This window comes from Haemaphysalis longicornis, unplaced genomic scaffold (genome assembly GCF_048455015.1).
Source record: "Haemaphysalis longicornis isolate Haplotype H1 unplaced genomic scaffold, Haemaphysalis longicornis Haplotype H1 scaffold_14, whole genome shotgun sequence".
Lineage (NCBI taxonomy): Eukaryota > Metazoa > Arthropoda > Arachnida > Ixodida > Ixodidae > Haemaphysalis > Haemaphysalis longicornis.
In genome coordinates this window covers 19,313,959-19,340,216 of record NW_027526245.1, presented here as the reverse complement: position 1 = coordinate 19,340,216, position 26,258 = coordinate 19,313,959, and the positions used below count along the sequence as shown (strand labels likewise).

The 26,258-nt window shown below is 49.3% G+C and overlaps 1 protein-coding gene across 1 annotated transcript in view; it reads left to right on the top strand.

Moving 5' to 3' along the window:
* LOC144164992 (uncharacterized) overlaps window positions 1-26,258 on the top strand; it is a 709,659-nt gene that overhangs the window by 66,066 nt on the left and 617,335 nt on the right. Inside the window, exons 8-13 of the mRNA XM_077695175.1 lie at window positions 2,576-2,674; window positions 6,838-6,952; window positions 13,143-13,212; window positions 15,027-15,086; window positions 15,148-15,223; window positions 23,283-23,422. Of these exons, the coding sequence (XP_077551301.1) occupies window positions 2,576-2,674; window positions 6,838-6,952; window positions 13,143-13,212; window positions 15,027-15,086; window positions 15,148-15,223; window positions 23,283-23,422 (560 nt within the window). The remainder of the gene's footprint in view (window positions 1-2,575; window positions 2,675-6,837; window positions 6,953-13,142; window positions 13,213-15,026; window positions 15,087-15,147; window positions 15,224-23,282; window positions 23,423-26,258) is intronic.

The following is a 26,258-nucleotide window of genomic DNA, read 5'->3' as shown; positions in this document are numbered from 1 at the left end:
GGCATGTTTGGGGGTGAAATTAATGGTGTGGGTGGTCCGAGCGGAAGAACCGCTGTGGCGGCAAAGTCGGTATCGCAGCCGCCCTACTCTGTTTTTCGGGCGCCGGCTGTCGCGTGCGGCTTCCTGCACTCTTTTCTGATGCTCCGGGTTGCTTACGCGGCGTAGGACACGGGCACGGAAAGATATGCTCAGTTTTGCACATGGTCATCGGCTGTGAACCAATTTCTTGACGCAGTGGGTTACCGAAAGCCCTGCTGCTGAAGAACACCCTGCCCCCCCCCCCCCCCCTCATTGAAAATTTCGGGGGGGGGGGGGGCACCCCGAGGACCCCCCTCTCGCTACGGGCCTGGTTTGGTCGAATGAGTTTCAAGCCTTTGAAGCATTGAAAACCGCCCTAACGTCTAGCCCCGTACTCTGCCACCTTAATGAAAGCAAGCCCACTAGTCTCGACACATACGCAGGTGGCCACGGAATCGGCGGTGTTCTCATTCAAAGTGATGCTCAGCCCCGGGAGAGTGTCATTTCCTATGCTAGTCGTTCGTTGACACCGGCCGAGAATTACTCCATCACAGAACAGGAATACCTTGCCATCGTTTGTCTGTTCAAAAATTCCGTCCTTACCTCCATGGCCGTCCCCTTACAGTGGTCACAGATTGCCATGCGCTATGCTGGTTATCCTACATGAAAAATTTGTCTGGGCGGCTTGGTGACTGGGTTATCCGGCTCCAACAATATTTTTCCGTGACGTTTATAAGTTAGGAAAGAAGCCTACGGACGCAGACGCTCTGTCTGGTTGTCCATTGTATCCTCCATCGACTGCGCTACAGGAACGCCTCGACGAAGATCTCCTTTTTGCACCCATTGCGTTCCGTAGCATTGCTGGACACGGTGGTTTGCCCTCGCTGCAACGAGGAGACGCATACTGCCACCCCATCATAGACTACCTCGACGGCCGTGGGCCAACTCCGACCATCCATGCGCGTCGTCAACTCGCCGAGTTTGAACTCCTCCATGGTGTCCTTTGCCGCCAAAATTGCCGTCATAATGGCAACAAATCAGTCCCGGTAGTACCTGGTCCACTTCGCCGTCGTATCCTAGAGGAATATCACGATGCGGCCACCGCTGGTCACCATGGCTTCGCAAAAACATACTAGCAAATACTAGCCGCTACTTTTGGCCTGGCCTACCTGCAGCTGTGACCAAATACGTCCGCTCGTGCGTCCCTTGCTAGCACCGCAAACGTTCTGCTACTTTATCGACGGGACTACTGCAGCTTCATATTGCCCTTCGGCTCTCTTTGAGAGCATGGGCATCGACTTGTATTAACCGCTACCTGCGACCCAATGTGGATACCGATGGATAGTTACGGCTGTCGATCATTTGACTAGATACGCCGAAGCTGCGCCCATTCGCTCTGAAACCACCACGGGAGTGGCAGACTTCATCCTGAACAGCATAAGTTTGCACCATGGAACACCACGCGTCCTTCTTTCTACCGTTGTTGAAGAGCTTCTGCGTTCTTCCAACGCGACGCGCAAAACAATTTCCAGCTACCATCCCCAGATGAACGGTTTGACCGAGAAATTTTATCGAACTCTATCAGACATGCTCTCTATGTACATTAGTCCTGATCATCGCAGCTGGAGCGCTATCTTACCCTTTGTAACCTTGGCTTGCAACTCGGCAAAGCAAAAGACTACCGGTTATTCATCATTCTTTGTCGTCTTTGGCCGCTCCACATCTATTACGTTCGAATTAAGATTTTTCTTTGCTACCGTCACCTGTGATGCACAATCTCACCAGCAGAACGTTTCGCGGCTCGCGCGACGTCGAACGTAAAGTCAGCAGTACGAGCGAAAAATCCGCTGCGACGCGAACCATCGCTCTTTCCGGTTCCGGCTCGGGGATGAAGTACTGCTACGGACACCCGATCGCGTCCCCGGACTGTGCGAGGAGTTATAGAAGTTATGCCAAATTATAGAAGAGACTTCTCCTGTCAACTATCGTATCACACCAGTATAACTCCGCCTACAGACCGCCGTCGCCATGGTATTGAAATCGTCCTTGTATCCCGGCTGAAGCCATTCAACCGCCGTACCACCGACTGACTCGCGGCCGGGAGGGCGCTTCCACTCGCGGAGGGGAAATTATGCGAGATCCTGTGACTACGCTCCCAGTACTTTGGGTTATGTGGCCGGCGCTTGTCCATAATCAACCCACTATCATCACTGCTAGGCCCGATGGGCTGGATATCATCATAACCCGTAAATAATCATCATCACCGGTTACTGCTTTCCTTGGCCCTAGTGAAGGAATAAACGGCCACACCAACCGCCGTCTCTCAATATTTCCTGACGTTGTGTTTGGTTATATAAAACCACCACGTCCACTGCCCCGTCCGGTAGATGTAGCTTCCGTGCGAAAACGGTCTTAGGCCGGGCATAGTGCGTCGAAGAAGCTGCGTTGATGGTGACAACAAGTGAACTGGCTGTTATTTGTCGTCGATTGTGTGCCTTGACGCGCGATATGACATATCCCAAGGGATAAGCCCAAGTCTTCACTCTTATTTTTTCAGAAAGTAGTCAACTACCTGCCGGAGCCCTATGACACTAAATGCACCGACTACGCCCAGAAGCCAAGCTTTCCACACTATCCGACAATGTACACCAAAGAGGTAAGCTAGGGCGGCATTGGTAAATTGAAGAGAAATTTTACTCCCTTAAACGAAATTTCCGAATGGCAGCGCGTGCGGCATCAATTTCCAACTTTGGTTGTTGCGGAAAACATTACGCAGGAATCGGCAAGCAGACCGCTCCAGCGCTCGTCCCGCGTGGGCCTAGCCTATCCGTCAGTCAGATCGTAGCACTACAGCCACAATTCAAAACCAATTTTTAACCATGGCCAACAGCAAACTTTGTTGTGCCTCACTTCATCTTCTTATAGGCTCAACTGTTGCCAAGTTCCCTGTTGTAAAAAAATTCAGGGAAGTTTGCACTTACGCGCAAGACTTGAATGGCGAAGCTGTTGTATGTAATCACGGACGATTACGAAAGTTGAGTTTTAGTATCGTTGGGGTACTGTGGTTGACAGCGGCGGCATGCCATTTGAATGACCTTATGATGAGAAAGGCCAGAGTGAGCTCGTCGTTTCGGTAGGTGTGTTCGTACGCCACTCTGCAAGCGCGACTAAAGCGCGAGACACGTGGACGATTGATGCATACGAATCGCATGCGACTGATCGTTACGACTGTCGCCACGACGAGTCGTACGCGTCAATTTGAGACACAGGGCCCGATGCGCGCCTGTGATGCGCCGTCGTCGCCGCTCCGCCCACTGTTTTTGCTCCATGGCGCCTCCCTGTTTAAGCGTACTGAGGCCGATTTGGATATGTGCAAGAGAAATCCGAGAAGATAAAGAAAACATTTATCAACTGGAAGTGATAATGAATAGTGCCATTACGTTATACATTGCATTTTTATATGTTAAGTACAGCGATGTGGGAACATTTAGCGCCTATTAATCCGCTCGTCCATGCTGTAGGTACCGCTGGCAGGGCAGCATGTGTCCGCCATTTTGCCGAAATAGCGGGCGCCCGAAAGCTGGAGTTTGCGCAGGTTTGTGCTGTTGAGTCGCTCTCGCAGCCAGCGAGACTGCGCGTGACCATGGCTGAAGCGAAACCTGCGGCTTGTTCCTCGGCTCACCCGATGAACTACGACGATGGCTGAGCTGAATTTCTATGATGATAATGATGTTTTCAGTTTAATGGCGCAAGGCTGACAAGGGCAGAGAACGCCAGAGATAATGTTATTTGATGAGGACGGATGTGCAATTAAATACTAAATTGTAGAGTAAAAAGAACGAAGAAATATTAGTTGGAAATTATTCATGTAGATTAGAAAAAGTAGTGGCCCCAAGACGCTACCCTGAGGCACTCCGGAGGTGACGTCGGAAATTGGAGAGGAAGAGTTATTAACCAGAGTGAACTGCTGTCAAAAAGACAAAAAGTTACGGATCCACGATAGGGTTAGCGAATCTAAACGAAGTTCTATTAATTTTGAAATCAGACGGGAATGAGGTACGCGGTCGAATGCTTTGGAAAAATCTAGAAAAGTGCGGTCAGTTTGTAAATTATTATCCATATTGTAGTGAAGATCAGTGGTAAATTCGAATAACTGGGTGTTGCATCAAAAACCTCGCCTAAATCTATGCTGATTCTCAAAAAAGAAGTGTTTGGTTTCTAAATGACGATAAATGTGCTAAGAAATTATATGCTCAAGCATCTTGCTGCACATGCATGTTAGTGATATGGAGCAGGATGGAGAGTTGGGCGAGTTGGTAAAGCGACATGGTTGGTTGGAAACGACGCGTTAAAACTGGATAACGAAGAAAAGAACCGGACAGGACGGGCGCTAACTATCTACTGAGATTTATTGAAAAAGAAGAAACATTTTTACATGTAAATTAAAATCTGCGCATGCCCAATGGTGAAAATCACACTCTAACACTGAAAGAGAAAGAAAAGGCGCTAATTTTCTGGTGAATATCTATTGCCACTTTTAAATAAGGGAACTACTTTACCTATTTTCCAATGAGCCGGCAGTTGTCCTGTTGATAAAGATTGCGTAAAGATATGGTACAGGATTTTACTTGAGCAGGATGACGTGTTTTTGAGCACCTTAGAGTTTATGTATCAATGCCTGAAGAAGTTGATAATTTAAGTTTTCCAATTCGATTCGCAATCCCTTCAGCGCTGACAGCAATAGGTTTCATGAATGTATAATCAAACTCGGGAACTTCGGGCACTCTGGAATGATATTCTCACATGAACACAGATGAACAAAAAATGATTTCAACACTGAAGCGCTATCGACATCTGATAGAGGCATATGGTTAGCATCTTCAATGCTGACAGAATCGGTAGCATTGTGAGGGGAAATTAGTTGCCATGATTTTTTCGGATTAGATTTCGCTTTGCTTATTTCGGACAAGTAATATTTCAAGGAATCCTTGTATATTTCCCAATCTGAACGGGTGGAAGTGCGCTTTGCAATTTTGTAGAGCCGTTTCTTCTTTGATCTATGGGGCCTAAGTGTTTTGTTAAAACAAGGGTTTTTGTTGTCGTTAGAGATAGAAAAGATGGGAATATATTTATCAACCAAAGTAATGATTTTGTTTCCGAAGAGAAACCAGTTTTCGTTGACTGATCGGCACGGGAAAGATGGAAGAAAAACCTGATCGTAAAAAACTTCCAATTCATCATTTATACCTTCGTAATTACCTTTGCTGTAGTCCCGAAGTTTTTTACCAGTACTATGTAATACGTGCGTTGGGAGGCTAAGTGTTATTTGAAGTACTTTATGGTCACTGAAACCATTTATGTACAGAATAGCACTAACAGTCTCAGGAGCGTTAGTTAAAATTACGTCTAAAATGTTTGTATCCCGAGTCAGTTCCTTGACAACTTGAAACAGGTTATAGTCTAGGGTTGGAATTCCAAATTCCATTGCTTCGTGGCAGGTAGAAGTTAAAAGGGACCAACCAATCTGTGGAAAATTAAAGTCGCCGAGTAAGTATATATTATCAGGAGAGTATTGCTGAATCAAAGTTTTTGCGCAGCTCTTTTACAAACAAGATATACGAGTTGGGGGGGGGGGGCGATAGCATACTCCTATCAATATTTTTGTTGCTGATGTGATGCATGCGGTCCATACGATTTCAATAACGAAGTCTGTATTGACACAAAAGGATGACAGTGTTTTTGTAATAGCTAGTAGAACGCCACCACCTCTTTTGTTATCACGGCCATGCCTAAATATATTGTAGGTGCTGTTCTCAGGGAGAAGCTCGTGATCGGGTATATCAGAATGAAGCCAAGTCTCTGTGATTCCTAAAATTTTAGTGTTACTATATTCTAAGAACGAGCAAAACTGATCGCGTTTGGGTACAAGGCTGCGTATGTTAGTAAAGCATAACTGCATGTGAATGGTGACTTGTTGAAGTAGTCTGAACGCTTAGGTTCTATTGCGTGTAAATTGCTTTCTTTGCTATGTTTTATAAGGTATAACTGAATCAGTTGCGTGATCATGCATGTAGGTATAGTTGTCAATGCACAGTTTGTCCACTGACAACTTTATCGGCTTCTTTGAGCGTTTCCCGAATTCAAATAATCTTTTTCCTGGAATAACGTATAGATGGCGAGAAGTCCTCACCAATTGTAAAGCCTTTAGTTTATGCGCGGCAGAAACAACTTTTTGTTTGTCCTTAAAGGAACTCATGGTAGCAAAGACTGGCCGCTGCTTATCCGTGTTCTACTTTCCCAGTCTATGTACCCGTTCACAGTGGTCATTTGTTAGGGGGATGCTACGTTTTTCTGAACAGAAAGTTATTATTTCTTGCTGGGATGTTGCCCAGTCTTTGACTTCGCCATCTACACCCAAAAAGAGCAGATTGCCCCGCCGTTGCCTGTTTTCCGCGTCATCACATCTCATCGTTATAGACTGTAGCCTATCAGTAATATTGCGCAACGACTCATTAGGTACAGAATCGACTACAGTGGAATCAAGTGCAGTCTTTGCGGTTTCCCAGGCGGTAACTCTTTCCGTCAATTGCTTAATGTGCTGGTCAGCCACATCTTGTCTTTCCCGAACGCTTTGCACTTTACTGAGTATTCTGGCCTGCCAAGCTTCTAGCCTGCCGACAACCTCCAAAACTGTGGCGACTTTTTTTTCCCGAGTAGGCCCAGGGTTGGTCTCGATATCTCCATAAAAAATGAGCTATAGTTTAAACAGAGCGTGGCGCGGGCCATGCTCTGGTGTTTTTTCTTTTGTGTTCATCACAGCTCTGCTACGAAGAGTGCAAGGCTAGGGTCACACAGGAGCACTGCGGCTGTCTTATCCAGGACTACGCCTTCCGCCATAGAATGAACGACACAGGCTGTTCTACAGAACAGACAGGTGAGCTCCTAACCACTCAATGTTATAACGGTTAAAAATTCTACACACCATTCTGGTGGACTAGTTGGTCTGACATGATGGATTCTAGTTATGAATTAGTTCGTTTCAGACTACATGCCATTGAGTGAGCACACTAAAATAATTTCGCACTCTAAGCCATGAAAGTGTCGCCCAAAAAACGTTTCGTTAAACTGAATAATAATCGCAGATGCCTTCATTGTGGTTCTATGGCCCATAATTCAAGTGGGCGCTTTGCATCCTTCGCATATCATTCATTGATTGATTATAGGGTTTAACGCGCCGACGCAACGCAGACAATGAGGCGCGCCGTAGTGGAGGGCTCCGGATTAATTGTGACCACCTGGGGATCTTTAAAGGGACACTGGAGAGATTTGTAAACATTGCAGGATTAGTAGCGCAAATTGTATTTCGGAGTCCATAGGCCATGTTTCGACCAGTCTGAGCGCGTTTACGCGAATTTATTTAGTAGAAAAATCAAATAAAAAATGCTGTCCTCCTCTCTGCATCCTCGCCCATGTTCTGTGGCGTTTTCGTGTGACGTCAGGAGGGGATGACTTGGCTTGACTGAGCTACTGCACCTCTCGTCGGCCTTCCGGCAGAGTGAGCCGGCCCAGCGCTTAGTCCGCCGACCACCGACGGGTACTGGCAATTCGTTCACTGATTTGAAACGAAGCCACGACACGTTTATGAATGGAAGAATGTGCCCTTCTTTACTTTGTTAGTTTGTAGACTGTATCTAGCTCCAAGTCAACGTCGCTCCACACCAGCGCTGCAGAAGTGCACATGCGACGTTTCGCAGACTGGTACGCTAGTAGGAACATCTAAGGCCACATGAAGGCGGGAGAAGAGTCAGCGAAGTCAAAATAGGTACCAAGAAAATAATATCAACTGATACGTTTACCGTTCAGCAGGAAGCACTTTATTGTGCTGGGTGAACAAGCACAGCGGTCAGCAGCCCGACCACACATCTGCGAACGCTTTTCCATCTAAGAAATGAAATTTCTAGACGTGCGATATTTTGGAATTTTGGAGGACGCTTACTGCACGAGCGCTATACAACAAATAGCCACCTAATAAGCTTGAAATGCTAAAAATAAATAAAAGTATATCTTGTTTACAAGTTATATACCTTATATTTACACTCCCGTCAGTGTTGGGCTGGCCGAGTGGTCTGGGACGTAAGGTGTGCAATTTTGAAAGTCGCATGTGCGAATATCCGAGGGTACATTCTTTTTTTTTTTTGTAAGATGATTTTTTTCCGCTTTCGGCCGATGTTTTCTATACCGAGGTTACCATGTTTGGGCCATAACGTTCACTGCTCCACGGTCGAGTTCGCAGAACGCGCGCATACTGACACTGACGCGCTAGCGAGTTCTCGTTGGCGTGCTGTTGCCATAAGCACTGTCTGCTTGCGGCAAGTGGGCACAGGCCAGAATCAGCGGATCCTTGGCCTGGTGCGAACATGCTTTTTACGATACGGGCATGAGTGAGGCAAGCTCCAAATATCGGGGGAAAGCGCATGGCATTTGAGCGTTTGCGGTAACGGAGAGGACGTTCATCCACTGCGTAGGCCTCGGCTAGTGATTGCTACGATTCCAAGCCGTCCTGGGAGGCTTACCTTAGGCATTTTACAGCCGACAACATGACAGAATCGCGGTATGACGATTATTGAGATATCGAGAATGCCCGTCCAACGAAAACGTACCGAAACCGAAATTGTTTGAATCCTAATCCTGGACATCGTCCAATCATGGTGGATCTCCTCCCGTCGTTATAGCCTTTATTTAATTGGTGCGGCCGCCGCAGACCCCGCATGGTAGTTTTTATCCTTTCGCGCGTTATAAAATAATTGCCGACATATCAACCGGATAAACGATGGAAAGTGCGCTAATTTGAGCCAGTCTACGCTGTGCAAGCAAAACCTGGAGCTTGACAAATTCACTTCAGTGTCCTTTTAACGCGCGCCAAAATCTCGTACACACCGGCATTTTTGCTTTTCGCCTCTATGAGAAAAGCGGCCGCCGCAGCGCGAATCGAATATCCTTCGCATCTTTTACTAACCGGGTACACGGGCGGAATAGAATGCTGAAAGCCGACGAAGACTGTAAAATTTCTGTCTTAACTAAAAAGCACCCGTTTTGTCGCTGTTCCGTCGTTTTCCCTGGAAAAAAGTTACATCATAACAATCTTAGGCCAATCTCCCTGACATCATGTCTGGGAAAGCTCCTGGAGCAAATAATCCTAAACAGACTCAACAAACACATCGAGTCAAACGGCCTCTACCCAGACACGATGATTGGCTTTAGAGCAAACCTATCGACGCAGGACATACTTCTACAATTAAAACAAGCAATCATAGACGGAGAAGGAGCATCTATCTTGGACACGAGAGTCCGTTTAGGAGTAGGCATCACCAAAGTATTCGACAGGGTCAGCCACGATGCGATACTAAATTCCATCGACAAACTCAGACTCGGAGAAAAGGCTTTCAACTACGTAGAAAATTTTCTCAAGAACAGAACTGCCAAGATAAAGATTGGAGAAATCGAATCGCAGGAATTTGACATGATTAATAAAGGAACACCGCAAGGCTCGGTGTTATCACCTTTTCTTTTCAACATGGCGATGATAGGCCTCCCTGAGGAACTTAATAAAATTGAGAACCTCAACCACACGATATATGCGGATGGCCTCACATTATGGGTGGCAGGAGGCAGCGATGGCAACACAGAGAGCACATTACAAGAAGCTGTAAACAAGGTTGTGGAGTTCTCATCTTCGAGAGGCCTGGAATGCTCCCCCAAGAAATCGGAACTACTGGTTAAGAAGTACCGAAAATCGACCAAAGAAACGCCAAGGGAACATGAGATGATCACGCTCACCCTACAAAACAGACCCATTTCGACGGTGAACGCTATCAAAATATTAGGCCTCAGAATACAAGAAAACGGCTCAAACACCGAAGCGGTCAACGTCCTGGAGAGAAACGTAAACCAGACCATCAGGCTCATATCCAGGGTAACCAATCGACACCACGGTCTCAAAGAAAGCAATATAAGAAGACTCATACAAGCATACATAATATCAAGAATTGCGTACACGACTCCCTTCCTGAAATTGAAAACAGAAGAAAAGACCAAGCTAAACAGCCTGAATTAAAGAGCGTACAAAAGGACCATAGGAATACCGATCAGCACCTCAAATGAGAAGCTGGAGGCCCTTGGACTACACAACACGCTGGATGAGATAATCGAAGCCCAACAACTAGCACAGCACGAGAGACTCTCAAGGAGCAAAACAGGCAGATACATCCTAGACAAACTAAACATCAGAACCAGAACACAGCAGGAGGGACCCAAACAAGAAATGGACACAAGAATCAGAGAAACGTTCATCATAGCCAGCATCCCAAGGAACATGCACCCAAATTACAACCAAGAAAGAAGACAGGAGAGAGCGAAGGCTCTCCACAAGAAATATGGTGAACTAGAAGGTACCCTATACACAGATACGGCCTTACAAGGACCTAAAAGAAAATATATGCTATGTGTAGTCGTGGACAATACGGGATCTATTGTGACAGCCTACACGGTTATGACCAAATACCCGCTGATTGGAGAGGAGGCGGCAATAGCACTCGCCATGGCTAGCGGAAAGGCAAAAAGAATAATTAGCGATTCGAAGACAGCAATCCTAAACTTCTCGCGAGGCTACATCTTGACAACAGCATACAGTATTATTAAAGACATAAAACGAGACCCCGAAGCCAAAACCGCACTAATATAGACTACAGCGCACTACGGAATGCCTGGCAATGAAGTCGCACATGAGGCTGCTCGAGATCTAGTCTACCGAGCCCCCCAACCCCTTGCGGACACACTGCCAGATGAAACAGCGGATGGCAGAGACCCACTCACAACATATAGAGAAATCTTGTACCACTATAGATGCAGCAGAAAAAAGTACCCAGAGGCACACGGCAATCTGAATAGATCCCAGGCCATCGCTTGGCGACAAATACAGACAGGAATTTTCCCTAACCCACTTCTGTATAGCTACTACTACCCCGGGACAGTGAGCGACCTTTGCAAAGCATGCGGCCAAAGCGCAGACCTCAAACACATAATATGGGCATGCAGAGAAAAGCAAAAACACACACAAAGAATAAACATCTTTAATGAGGAGCAATGGGAGACGGCGCTGCTCAGCTCCGAAGAACTACTACAGCAACTACTGATCCAAGAAGCTGAAGAAGCCGCCAGGGGTCAAGGACTCCTGGCCGACGACTGAAAAGAAGGGCAGGGAAATCCCACTCCTTCCCCTTCTGGCTTTCTGGAAAAAAAATCAAGTTGTTTCTCTCTCTCTCTCTCCCGATGGGAATGGTTGATTGGTTTCTTTACAGGTAATTTAATTGAAGCTGGAATTTATCTTCTTCGTTTTATTTTTTTGCTGTTACTGACACCAAATTGCACGCCAGACGTAGATCCCATCCCTCACCTCAAAAGACAACCTGGCCGCTGTGGCACTTCCACGTATAAAATATGCAGATCTTCGCTTTTGTTTCGCTTGTGTTTATCCGTAAAGCTCACATATAGCCCGGTCAACAGCCCTGCTCCAGGAATTATCGTTGACTTTTGCCTGCCGCACTAGGAATAGACGATAGCTCTCACATTTATCCTCAAAATACTGTAGTGCTTCTTGAAGCCGTGCGCAAAATTTTCAACGGAATCAGTGAGGCAGACTGTCTTATTATGTTTCCAAGCAGACCTTTCCTATTTTAACCAGCGCGTTCTCTGCAAATGTTGCCGGATACTTGCAACTCCCATGTGCATGTGTCAGAGACATTGCATGTGTCATGTGTCAGTGTGATACCTTCTTGCAAAACGCACAGCCGATACCGTCTGACAATTCTCATTGCGTCACCAACATTGGCGAATAAAGGTTAAAGGCTGTGATACCCCTTTACAAGCTTCTGGAATTTTGAAGCTGCAGAATGAATAACTTCAGCTGTTACGAGGAGTGTATTCACATTCACGCCACTTCAGCTCACTAGCCTGGTAGTGGCACTCGCTATCGGGATTGCGGGGTAGCGTCTTAAATTACTTGGCTTGCCCATAAACAGCCAGTTTTAAGATATTTTGCGCGACGTGGTTGCACTCGTCCGCATAATTTTCATCACAGAGAGACCATATCAGATCTTTTTTCGCCCGCTGATTCAGCACAGCACGAATTATCCCCACGTGTTTGTGAGCACTTTGAGTGCTTCCCATATCTCTCTCAGATTCTGTGCAGCACCTGACAAACTCCTGATGCCCGGTCTCTGTTCTTATGTTATGTCTGAATATTACGTTTACTAATAGCTGCTCAATTATAGTTTTGAGTGGAGTTATTGCCATGCTCTGTATGCAAGTACATGTTGCTTGCGTGAGGGAAGCGCAATGAAGTAGTGGGTGATATAATTAAGGGTTCACCGAGCAAGACACAGACCAATATACTAATTTGCACCGACGTCGCTGCGTCGAGAATCTACTTTAGCAGACCGTGTACTGGGAGTTCACAGTACAAGGTCTGCGAGAAGAGATTCTCGTTGCAGCGACTTCGGTGAGAACATTTGGCCATGCAGAGAGAGATCAAACTTTATTCTGCAGCTCAAGTACGAGCCGCGGAGTTATCAGTCTTCGGAGGAAGGGGGTGTCCCGCGGTCCTCCGTCGGTGGCAGTCTTGGCGGAGATGCACAAAGAGTTTCAATGTGGGCAGCCAAGAGGGAACACAGGGCTACCCGTAGGTTTTCGGGAGTCTCGAAAGTAAATCTTCGGTCATGAAGCAACCAGGTCGCATTTCATGTGCAGCAAAAGGTGGGCTGACGTCACAATTGCGGGTCACGCATGATCCGCTAAAGCGGCACATTTTTTTTGCATATATGATCAGCGTCGAGAACTAACATTCCTTCTTTTCGAAATTTTAATACTTGTCACCAGATCATGCGCGCCAGAGCGATTTTAATACAACTGAAAATCGACAGTGTTCTGCATATTGCAATTAGAATACACTCGCAATATGCAATAACTTTGCTCTCAGTCAAACGTAGGCCAGCATATCTTCTTTACAATTATGGGAATGCCGTTTCTACACTTACGTAAACCCAACTTGCGGCATCTCTTTTTGCCAGTTTCCTGTGTTCGTGAGACCAGAACGAAGACGATCGAGATTTGTACGAAAGAGTGCGGTAAAGGCTGCCGGTAAGCTCAAGGCTGCAGCTGTTTTCCCCTCAATCGTAGCTTTATAATCGCTTCTAGTGTTCTCTTATTGCTATTCCAGAGCAGTGTGGTTTGACCAGCAGAGATTTATTATAAACTTATCTGTTGGTTGTAGCGCTGTTACTATTAGAGGTGGCATGTTCGAGTAATGCTCCCGGCATAGCCTTTTACAAAGGCTTGTTTACGGGCGAGCCCTGAATCAAAAGTTAGCTTGCGCTGTATACATGGACGAGGAAGAGAAACAGTGTAAAAAGAGGGATAGCAAGAGTAGAAACAAACGTGTGGTTTCTTTTTAGACTGTCCGTGTTTTTCGTCCAAGTATGCAGCCCACGCTAAATTTGGATTCAACGTTTTCATTTAATTTTCAAGCATTCAACCGATTTAATTTTATTTGCTTTCATGTACCGTTTAATTAATAAATGATTACAACAACAACAATTTGTTTTCATCGAAGTTGTCACCGAAATAAACAGATCTCTGTCAAACATGTTCGCATTCGAGAGCATGCAGTTTATATGAGACCGCTGGTCGTGCTCTGCATTTACAGCCCTGAATGTCGCGTGAAACAACCGCCGTCGACGCTCAGACAGTAAGAAACACTTTCGATAATGCGCAGTCTCTGTCACTGTCGCATTCGTTCTTAATGTTTAACGTCCTGAAAACACTACCGAGTTCTTGAATCCGTAACGGTATGGGCCTTAGGAAATTGTCAGCAGACTGCAGAATAGTTTTTGAATGCGAAGCATCTCATGGCACGGGCTATGTCCCTCCCTTCTTGTTGCGCCATCCACACCCCCACTGCGCCTGCTCGGTTACTTAACGCCCGGTGGTGTCTTAACCTTTAATGGCTCCTGGAGCGACAGTGCTGCCGGTGTATTCCTGGGCCGGCACGAGACGAGCACGCTTCCCCTTTAAGGGCTCCTGGAGCGACAGTGCTGCTGGTGTCTTCCTGGGCCGGCACGAGACGAGCACGCTTCACGCGCCGTCGACGTTTCATCGTTGTCGGCAGTGGCGTGCGTCGGCGAGTCTCGGCGGGCCGTAATTACAAACAGCCCATAACCATACGGGGAACGTGCATCGACCTCATCTTCAGCAACTTTAAGGTTCATCCACTAGAACAGCCCTTGACTTTACAGTTCACAGATCATAAGGCGGTCATGATCAAACCGGAACGCCAACCACAGCTCGACGTCACCTACGTTGAACATGTTGATGATAAGTCTTAAATAAAGACAAACTCATACCACGTACAATGTCTTTCTCTCTCTCTTTCTCTCTCTCTCTCTGTAATGACTCTACACTCAAACACCCCCCACCCACCTCCAATAAAATTACACCATCTTCCCGTAGGGGAACCCTGAGTAGTATGCGAAAAAGCCATGGGGTCAACGGATTTTCCCATTTTGTAGTTCCGGTAAGTGAAAGTATGGTAGTTACCATGGAAACGAAACGGTAAATATAACGTAGTTACGTACCTCAACCTAACGGAAACGATGAACTGAACACTAATGGGTACTTAAATCGACCCCACGGCTGCTTCGCATACTACTCAGGTTTCTCCTACGGGAAGATGTAATTTTTTTGAAGGACCTACCTACTCATGCGTTCGACTCAGTTTGCATCCATTGCTTATGTACCTAGTCCTGTCGCGATATTCGAGATATGAGTATGTGTGAATAAATAAAAATCACGATTGCGGCCAGGAGGAATTGCAATGACGCTGTCTGTACCAACGGGTCACATATTTGGACGAATGCCTGAGACTTGTGTCATGCGTGGTTGTGCTTTACACCCAGAGAGTACATCTACGAAACGAAGCAGTCCTTCTGGCTGGCGTACGACCCCGAAAGCGAAGGGTGAGTGCCCATGAGAGCTAGCGCATGGGGCTCCAGAGTTGAGCCGCCTCTGCTTTTTCAGCGAATATTACATACGACTCAAGCTGCTGATGACATCACGCTCCGTGGATGTCATGCACATCATCCCGCTTATCAAGGCAAGTATCTTTCTTTGTTGCGTTTATTTTCTTTACTTGCATTTAATACGCTCCGTGGATGTCATGCACATCATCCCGCTTATCAAGGTAAGTATCTTTCTTTGTTGCGTTTATTTTCTTTACTTGCATTTATTGACATTGCACAGTTAAAAACACAGCCAGAAATAATATGACCTCGTTGGACGCCAAATGTGAAAAAAAAACTTGGGGCTATTGAGTGCGCTCACGTAGTTAAAAAGCGATGGCAATGTGGCAATAGGAATTGGCGGGTAGGCGGTGAGCGTTTGGCGAGCGCTGAAATTGTCGTTGTCCAATGCTTTGGACTGAGCATGTGACCTCTGCGGGTGCCATTTGGAACACCGCAATAAGGTGTTACTAACTTGTACTGTGGCTGGTGTATAGAACCAGCTTGACCCATCCACTAGAACAGCAGCACTGCACTGACCCACCACCCGAGGTAGCGACACCGCTTTCGCATTTAGAACAGCTCAGGACACGTATGTGTACCTCGAAAACCGTGTTCCGTGTAGCGTAGGAATGTAGAGGTGCTCGATTCTCCTGCCTGTTACCGCGTCTCCCTCGGTTCGATTCCCGTTGCTGCCTCTCACACAGCTCTTCATCCGCCGATCGCCCTCAGTCGGTAAATCACCAGTTCGAGGACCATTCAGTATCCCGAACTGATGTTCACACATATGAATAGCAGCAGCGATATCCGAGATATTGTCACGAAGCCAAGGACGACGCAGTTGTCTTGCAGGAGAAACAAGTTTATTGGAGCGAACTTGTGCTCCCCTAACAACTCAAAAGAATACAGAGGCGGCGAAGCAGCGGTCAACAAAGTGACTTGCGTCAGCGAGCGTCGCAGAATCGAATGCCCCGGCGTCCGCACTGCAGGCTTTTTATCTTTCGGCGCGCGTGGTTCTCGAAACGTCGATTCGCATCGAGAACATAGTAGATCCAAGAAGATTATTCTGGGCTGTTCACGTTAGATCGGAATGCTCTCCCTATCACAACAGATAACACATGCGGCACAGAAAGAAAGAATGGAACACGCGCTTCCCTTGGCGCAGAGATAACGCAGACCGGCGCAGCCGGGCGGTAAAAGCAAAACACAAATAAACAAACCCAATGTATGGTTCGCGGCATTACCCCCCCCTCTAAGAGTGCATCGACCCGATGCTAACATAAGCGACAGTCCGAACAAATGAAAAAGTTCGTCATCGTCCGTAGAAAGGTTTTAGGCGAACCACGTGGACGACTTCAGGCCGCCTGCGTTGTCGAGATGTGCCGGAGTCACCATCAGGGATCACTTCGTAGGTAAGTTGGCCAACACGTCGTAGAATCTGGTAGGGTCCGAAATAGCGTCGCAGGAGCTTCTCACTGAGTCCGCGTCGTCGGATGGGAGTCCAAACCCACACACGATCCCCTGGTTGGTACTCGGCGTCTCGGCGTCGGAGGTTGTAGCGGCCCGCATCCACCAGCTGCTGGTCCGTTATACGAACTCGAGCGAGCTGGCGGGCCTCCTCCGCACGTTGAAGATATCCGTGGACGTCGGCGTTGAGGTCGTCGTCTTCTACGTGCGGAAGCATGGTGTCGAGCATCGTAGTCGGCCTTCTACCGTAGACAAGCTCGAACGGCGTCAGCTGCGTCGTCTCCTGGATAGCCGTGTTGTACGCAAACGTGACATACGGGAGCACTTCGTCCCAAGTCTTATGTTCAACGTCAACGTACATTGACAGCATATCTGCGATTGTCTTGTTCAGACGTTCTGTTAGTCCGTTCGTTTGGGGGTGGTACGCCGTCGTTCTTCGGTGATCCGTGTTGCTGTAGCGTAATACTCCTTGCATCAGCTCCGCAGTAAATGCCGTTCCGCGGTCTGTGATTAGGACTTCCGGGGCTCCGTGTCGCAGCACAACTTGGCTTATAAAGAACTTTGCCACTTCTTGTGCAGTCCCTCTCGGAAGAGCGGCGGTCTCTGCGTAGCGCGTCATGTAGTCTGTCGCTACGACAATCCACTTGTTCTGTGATCGTGACGTAGGGAACGGGCCTAAAAGGTCCATTCCAATCTGTTGAAATGGTCTCGATGGGACGGCGATCGGTTGTAGAAGTCCGGCGGGTCTTGTCGGCGGCGTTTTTCGTCGCTGGCAGTCACGGCAGCTCCGGACGTAGTGGGTGACGTCAGAGGTAAGGCCGGGCCAGTAGTACCTCGCCTTGATTTTTCCAATAGTGCGGGCTGTGCCGAGATGTCCGGAAGACGGGTCGTCGTGGCACGCTTCCAAAATTTCGTCACGAAGGTCCGCGGGGATGACGAGAAGGTAATTCGCTCTTGTTCCGGGGCTGAAATTCTTCTTCACAAGGACGGAGTTTCTCAGGCTGAATGCTGATTTGATTGATTGATTGATTGTGGGGTTTAACGCGCCGACGCAACGCAGGCGATGAGGCGCGCCGTAGTGGAGGGCTCCGGATTAATTTTGACCACCTGGGGATCTTTAACGTGCGCCGAAATCTCGTACACACGGGCGTTTTTGCTTTTCGCCTCCATCAGAAAAGCGGCCGCCGCGGCCGGGAATCGAACCCGCGACCTCGTGCTCAGCAGCGCAACGCCTTAGCCACTGAGCCACCGCGGCGGGTAGGCTGAATGCTGGTAAGCTGCGTTTGAAGGTCCTAGGAACGGCAACGTTGCATCCCTCGAGGTACTCGATTATGACGCGTAAGTCGGGGTCGGCACGCTGCTGGGCGGCTAGGTCGCTTTCCGTCACGATCCCGAAGAACGCGCTGTCTTCATCAGAGTCTTGTGGTGGTGGGTCGACGGGGGCGCGGGACAGGCAGTCGGCGTCGGAGTGTTTCCTGCCGGATTTATAAACGACTGTAACGTCGAACTCCTGCAGGCGCAAGCTCCACCGCCCAAGACGGCCACAGGGGTCCTTCAAATTGGCGAGCCAACACAGCGCATGGTGGTCTGTTACAACCTTGAATGGCCTTCCATACACGTATGGGCGAAATTTTGAAATCGCCCATATAATAGCCAGGCACTCTTTCTCAGAGGCAGAATAGTTTTTCTCCTCCTTCGACAGACCACGGCTGGCATAGGCGATTACCCTTTCGCAGCCGCTTTGCTTTTGGACAAGGACGGCACCCAAGCCTATATCACTGGCGTCCGTGTGCATTTCCGTTTCGGCATTTTCGTCGAAATGAGCGAGCACGGGCGGGCTTTGCAGGCGTTTTTGCAGCTCGCAGAATGCTTTTTCTTGGTCGTTTTCCCAGCTGAAAGGGGTGCTGTCTTTCGTCAAGCGCGTGAGTGGCTCTGCAATGCGTGCGAAGTTTGCGACGAAGCGCCGGTAGTATGCGCACAGCCCGAGAAATCTTCGCACGCCCTTCCTGTCTTTCGGCCTAGGGAAGTTCGCAATGGCTGAAGTTTTTGCCGGGTCAGGTAGGACTCCCGCGGCGTTGACGACGTGGCCCAAGAACTTGAGTTCCTCGTATGCGAAACGGCACTTTTCAGGCTTCAGCGTCAACCCCGACGTACGAATGGCCTCGAGTACAGACTCCAACCTTGCAAGGTGTTCGTCGAAAGTCCGGGCGAATACCACTACGTCGTCGAGGTATACGAGGCAGGTGTGCCACTTAAGGCCAGCTAGCACAGTGTCCATGACTCTTTGAAACGTCGCTGGTGCTGTGCACAGCCCAAACGGCATCACCTTGAACTTGTATAGGCCGTCTGGGGTTATAAATGCAGTCTTCTCTCGGTCTCTCTCGTCCACTTCAATTTGCCAGTAGCCGGTCTTCAGGTCCATCGATGAGAAGTACTTCGCGTGGCAGAGGTGGTCGAGGGCGTCGTCGATTCGGGGGAGGGGGTACACGTCCTTTTTCGTGATTTTGTTCAGTCGCCGGTAGTCAACACAAAACCTTAATGTGCCGTCTTTTTTCTTTACGAGTACGACGGGCGCAGCCCAGGGGCTTTTCGATGGCTGTATAATGTCGTCGCTGAGCATGTCGTCGAGTTGCGTCCGGATGGCTTCCCGTTCGTGTGAAGAGACGCGGTACGGTGACTGTCGGGTAGGTCGGGCTCCATCTTCGGTTATTATTCGGTGCTTCGCTAGAGGGGTCTGACGTAGTTTTGCGCTCGACGAAAAACATTCGCTATAGCGACGCAGCAAAGCCAATAATTTGTTCCGTTGTTCTTGCGGTAGCGCCGGATTCACGTCGAAGGGCTGCGGGAGCTTGAAGGTTTCTACGGGGGTGCGTTCAAAGTCGGCGACCGCGATCACGTCACTTGCTTCTTGCGTTTCTTCGAGGAATGCAATTGCCGCGCCCTTGTTTAAATGCTGGTACTCCTCGGTGAAATTAGTAACCAAAATGTGGGATTGGTGTTCCTTGAAGCGCGCAATGCCTCTTGCGACAGACACACCGCGGTCGAGAAGCAATCTTTGGTCACTCTCCACGATAGCGTCAACGTCAGGAGCAGCACCTTCACAGTAGACGGTGATCATCAAACTTGCGCGGGGTGGCAGGGTGACATGATCATCGGCTATCCTTACAGCTGCACGGTGTTCGGGGTTCGGTTCCGGCGTCATGGAGTGATCGGGGGAAAAAGTTATCGACTTGGTCTGCAGATCAATTATTGCGCCGTTGTCCGTCAAAAAGTCCATTCCGAGAATTACGTCGCGGGAGCAGTTAGGCAAGATGACGAACGCGGCAGGGTACGTCGTGCCGTCTATGGTGACGCGTGATGTGCACGTTCCACTTGGCGTCACGAGGTGGCCTCCTGCTGTGCGTATATGCGGACCGTCCCATGTGGTCATAACTTTCTTCAGTTTAGACGCAAATGGTCCGCTCATTACCGAATAGTCAGCTCCCGTGTCTACGAGGGCGACTACGTCAAAGCCGTCGATGGACACCTTGACGTCAGATGCAGTCGTCCTCGAGTTCCGGGTTCGTCGGGGCGTCGTATCTCTGCTTGTACGTGTTGATGGTCGGGCACTGTGCATCGTCGTTGTCGTCTTCTCAACGGACGTCTCGGTCAGGTCGGGTACGCGTCGCGGCGTATAGCTGTTGTCGTGTACGGGAGTCTCGTCAGGTCTGGGTCGGGTCGTCGGGATGAGGGCATGTTGTGAGTCACTGTCTTCCGCGAGTCGTTGCGTCGTTGGAGGGTTTTCATTTTTCCACGATCGTGCAACTTTACCTCCAGAAGTTGCTGCTTTTAGTTTCCCCCGCGTGGGCTGGGGGACCTTCCACGTGAGAACTCAGCATTGCTACGGCGGTTCGGCGACTGGTATGGGTAGGGTGACGGCGAACGGTTGAAACGGGCTGGTCGACGGCTGGTGTTGGACAGGTACTCTTCGATCTCCGATGGGCGCTGGCCAGTTCGGGGGCGGGGTGCGTCGACGGAGAACCCTCGCAAACCGAGCCTCCTGTAGGGGCAGCGACGGTAGACGTGGTCGGCCTCTCCGCAGTGGTAGCACAGCGGACGATTGTCGGACGTTCGCCACACGTCGGTCTTCCTTGGGGCAGGGGCTTGCGCCGCAGGTGGTCGGGCCGGCGAGAGGGGACGACGGTACGGAGCCTCGTGACGATAGGGTGCAGGTGGGCGAGGGCGATGTACAGCAGCCGCGTAGGTCATGGGTTGCGGCTCGCGAGGTGCTACTGACGTCGTTGAAGTTCCCAGCGCTTGCTGCACTTCTTCTCTAATGACGTCGGTAAGAGAAGCGACTTGTGGTTGCGGCGGCGTCGGGAGCAGTTTCCGCAGCTCCTCCCTCACTATTTCGCGGATAGTGTCGCGTAGTGAGTCGGAGTTGATAGCGCTGGCACCAAGCGTCTCCGAAACCAGCGCATTGATTGGGCGGTCGTACTGCCTCGTTCGGATTTCGAGCGTCTTCTCCATCGCGGCGGCCTCAGACGCGAATTCGGACACGGTCTTGGGGGGGTTGCGAACAAGGCACGCGAAGAGCTCTTGCTTCACACCTCGCATCAGAAACCGTAGTTTCTTTTCTTCCGTCATTCCTGGGTCCGCACGGCGGAAAAGTCGCTTCATTTCCTCGACGAAGATTACGACTCCTTCGTTCGGGTGTTGCGTTCGAGTTTCCAGTAAAATCGCAGCTCGTTCTTTTCTCACCACGGTCGTGAAGGTCTTAAGGAACTCGCTTTTGAATTGCGCCCAGTCGGTCAAGGCGCTCTCGTGGTTTTCAAACCAAGTTCGGGCTGCATCCTCCAAGTAAAAGAAAACATGCCGGAAGGTTTCTTCATCGTCCCACCTGTTGAAGATCCGCACGCGCTCCAGCTTCTCCAACCATTCCTCTGGATCTTCAGCGGGGGCTCCCCGGAACGATGGCGGTTCCCGGGGCTGCTGCAGCATGATTGGCGACGTTGTTTCTTGTACCATGGTGTTGGTTGCAGCGTTCCTTCTCTTGGGCCCTTCTGGCATCAAACCGAACTCGGGTGGAAAATCTTGCAGGCGGAGGCTGGCTCTTGTTGGACTGGCTTGGCGGCTTCCCGAGGTTGCAGTGGGCATGAAGGGTGCGTACCCAGCACCTCCACCAGATGTCACGAAGCCAAGGACGACGCAGTTGTCTTGCAGGAGAAACAAGTTTATTGGAGCGAACTTGTGCTCCCCTAACAACTCAAAAGAATACAGAGGCGGCGAAGCAGCGGTCAACAAAGTGACTTGCGTCAGCGAGCGTCGCAGAATCGAATGCCCCGGCGTCCGCACTGCAGGCTTTTTATCTTTCGGCGCGCGTGGTTCTCGAAACGTCGATTCGCATCGAGAACATAGTAGATCCAAGAAGATTATTCTGGGCTGTTCACGTTAGATCGGAATGCTCTCCCTATCACAACAGATAACACATGCGGCACAGAAAGAAAGAATGGAACACGCGCTTCCCTTGGCGCAGAGATAACGCAGACCGGCGCAGCCTGGCGGTAAAAGCAAAACACAAATAAACAAACCCAATGTATGGTTCGCGGCAATATGTACAAGCCCATTCACTTAGGGTGAAATGTCGGACGTTAATTAAACAAGCTGACACGCCAGGTTTCGCCTCTAAACCTACCTAAAATGCACCATGCTACCCTTATTTACGAAAGAGATTGCGTATAATTGCGCCAACAGAACGTTTTAAACTGACAAAATAATCACGGGTCTTGCAAAAGTTTCCGCTCTTCTGAGGCTCGGAACCAGGCCGTTGTCGCCAAAAGCCTCCGTTCTGCCCTGTCTGGCTATAGAGGCCGAATGGCAGAGTTCCTATTGCATTTAGAAGTGTTTCTGCAGACGCGAATCCTGTGTAGATCTTCCTCGCAGACAGAACGAGAAATTTTTGAGGCCTTCATGATAGACAGAGAAGGAAAAATATGTGTCAGTTCACCATCCTTGGCACTGTCTGCAAAGGAAATCGTTTTTTTTTTGGAGAGGGGGAGCAGGTTGTGCACGGGTGAAGGGTGATAGCCGCACACACGCGTAGGTTTAATTTACGCCGAGTGATATTGGCGGGCACTGTGAGGTGGCTTTGTGATATGAGCAAGTGTGACGAGTGCGATACTATATTATTTTGTTTGTGTTCGCTGCTTTTTATCCTTTCTACGTTTCATGTACATATAGCCTTTTTTCGTGTTTCTGTTGCCTAAACTGAGTTGAAGTTCTAGCGTGTGTTTTGTCGCCTCTTTTACCTTTGTCTCTGTTTAGTGTTGGCTAGTACGATGATTTCCTTAGTTAGAAACCAACTAGCCAAGCTTAGTCGTGGTTACACATTTATTACATTAGAAACCCTTGGAAAAAGATTCAGCTCGGTCTGAATTAAAAGATTCGCCATAAAGAGATACTGCCTCGGTGATTCCTTCCTTGAAAACGGGGACGAAGGCCGGAGCCGCGAAGTGGGGCAGCGTCTTCGTTCACGCGCCACCATACTAGGCGCCAGTAAAGAGGCAGCCGCTGCCACAGCCCTTCGATCAGATGAATGCAGAGGCCCAGTTCTCAGTTGCAGTGGGCTCAGCGGACAGCAGGCTCGTAACGTCGGTGGGCGGGAATCGGCACTGCAGCAGCGACGATAGTCGACGCTTCCTCTCGCAGGGCACCCAGATCCTGGGCATAATCGGCGGCTACCTGGGCCTGTGGCTGGGCCTGTCCATCTACCTGATCGCCTACCTGTGCGCCAAGTGGCTGCTGCTCGCCCTGCGCAGGAGGCTCCGCTCCGCCTTCAACAGGGCCAGGCGAGTGGCACCTTCTCCGCACTCATACGGAAACACTAGTGGGCCAACTGCTATCCCGTCGAGTGGGCCAGTATGCGATGTTCCTAGTAGAGGTGAGCTCAGGCACGGAAACAAGATTTTGGAGAATTTCTGCGCATCTTTCATGCTTGTGCCGCTTGTCTTGAGTGTGATTTTTCTAAGCAATATTTTTAGGTTTTTCTAAATTCTGTTTTTATAATTATTGAAGGGGGAATACCCGCGAAAACTGCATTTTTGTGTAAATGGAGGGCGTTACACAGTCATGTCTGTGGAGGTACTCGGCAAAGAATGCTTCGCATTAAAAAAGATTCTCGGTTCAACCAAATTAAAGTCGCTGACGATCTCTAGCTCTACCTCAAGACCAGTTACTCAGAGTGTTAGCGTGCCTAGAGCTCTCACTGGTCCCTTGGGGGGCCACGTGGCTAGTTTTCCGGCCGGCAATAACAAATTTAAGCACATACTGCCACCGGCAAGTTGAACCATAAAACCGTATGGGCCATTTTTTTGTCAGTAACTGACTAAACACCAAAAATACCTGCGCTTCTGAGCTGTTACAGCCTACAATTATATTATTTCGTGCTCCAACGTTCCAGTCTACCATTGTCTTGCACGACCAATACCTGCGTGTTGGTGTTTTGTACTGCGCCCAGCCGATAGTTCGCACTGTAGACTTCCTTACGTCACGCTATAGGACAACAAGAGAGCATAAAGTGCAAGTTCGGCAAGTTTTGCGTATAACTCCCGCCTCCATTCCACTCCCCCATTCACTCGCAAAATGTATTTCCTTGCTTCCTCCCCTTCGCCGCTGTTTATTCGTTTAATTCCGAGAGTGCCATCAACCATAACCGAAGACAATAGTAAAAGTTAAGGCTATAAGGGGCGAGAGTTCGCCATAATTTGTTACCCCTGTTACGAATCGGCCACCGTCGCCGTACTTTCCCGCATCACTCCTCGGCTGTGCGGCGAAGCCACTGCGTGCGCCTTTCAGCCGTCAGGCACCACCATGTCGGTGACTCATTATTCAAGTTTCGACAAGCCGGGCCAGACGCCTCGCTTTCAACGCGCTTCAAACTCCGGCGGTTGCCAGCGAGGCGCCGAGACCTATTCAAGGACACAGAGGCCCCGCGATCAAAGCGGAGTCCTCCTCTCTCCCCTCTCTCGGACTCGACGTGCGCTGAGGCTACCGACTGCTTACGAACTCTGGAAAGAGCGTTGTGTGTGTCTGTGATTCTCGTGGCGTGCGCAAAATGTAGAGAGAAGGCTGTTTTGACCGTTACTGCTTTTGGGTATAAAAAGACCCCCGCAAGCGCTGTAACCCATTCCTGTTAGAGCAGCGAATCTATGTGGTCACTCTGCTCGAGTCCTGTATTGTAACCTCGCCCGTCGGGGCATTGTTCTTTGGCTTCGGCTCACCTCTCGCTATGAAGTAAACAGTTACGTTCGCCTACGGCTTCTGGACTTCTTCACGGCTGCAACAGCGGCTGGCCGCTCGTTTTACGCCACGCTACCACACGTATGCCGGAGGCGACTGGACATCTTCCCGGCTGCAGTCGGCCTTCCCGGTCGCAACACCCCCCTTCCGCCTCATCTTTCTACCAATGCGCATGGTGCGAGCCAACTCCTTCTCATGTCCGCTTTTTGTTTATTTCGAAAAAAAGTCATCACCCACTTTGAGGCGTTTTATTGTACCTCAAACGTCGTCCCGAAGTGCTACTCGTATTATTGGTAATTTTATGTTGAGCCCACCTCCTGAAAGGTGCCCGAAAGACGTTTTGCCGACACATGGGTGTAGGCATTTTCGGGTAAATCTAATCCCTAGCAATTACCTCCTTCAAGAGCTTAGTTAAAGCAATGAGTATTAGCGGAGTTATTGCGAATCAAAACATCCCATTATCGCTCGGGCCGCAAACCCCCCTCGTTTTCGTTGACCTGCTCTCACCGCGCGAGCGTGACTGCCCATGATGCCTCGCTTCCCGGTGACACCTGCAAAAATATCCGGTGGCATGCGTCGCCTGCTTCTGCGATATTGTGCTCTACACCTTCGCTTTAGTAAGGTGCCATCCGGCTTTCTGCTTTCCGTTAGGGCCGTTTTAAGGGCAGAGCACTTTAGGGGCTCGCCTTGTCGTCGTACCTCGCTTGCTTGACCCAAGTAGAGCCACACGGCGTTCGGTCGTAGCGGCTGTCGTCGCGGAGTAACGCAGAGGCTGCGAAAGCCAAGCGGTGTACACAGTCATAAGCCTTCGAAACTTGTGAACCGCTGGCGCTTCTCATACATCTACCCGTTGTTTAGCGCAAAGACTGCAGGTACACTTGAGGAAAAATGTACGTAACTAACCGGCAGCGCCCGCGTTCATTTAGTTAGGAAAGTTCGTTTGATTAATTTTTACTATAGTAAGGGAACAAAAGTGCCGGTGCAACGCCGGTACGTTCGGGAGGAAAATCAAGCACAAAAAGAACAGAACTCCCCCTGGCGCAGTTTCAGGCAGTGGGCGCGCGGGCACTGCGAAGGCGGGAAATTTTAATTGCAATGGGTGGTAGTAGCAGTGAGCGGATAACGCTACAGCCCATTATGGCGAATCACTGCTCTGCATTTACGGCAGCTTTCACATTGAGTGGGATGGCTTGAGTTTTTTTTATCACTTTGCTTATGATTCCTGCACTCCTATCACGGCTGCAGTAGCTGATGGAGGGAATGGGGCGGATCATATGGGAGTTTAAAATATCTGAGCGAATGACTGAAGAATCGCCTCAAAGTGAGCACGTACATGCGTTCCAAACCGACGTCGGTTTCATCATCATTATCATCATCATGATCCTC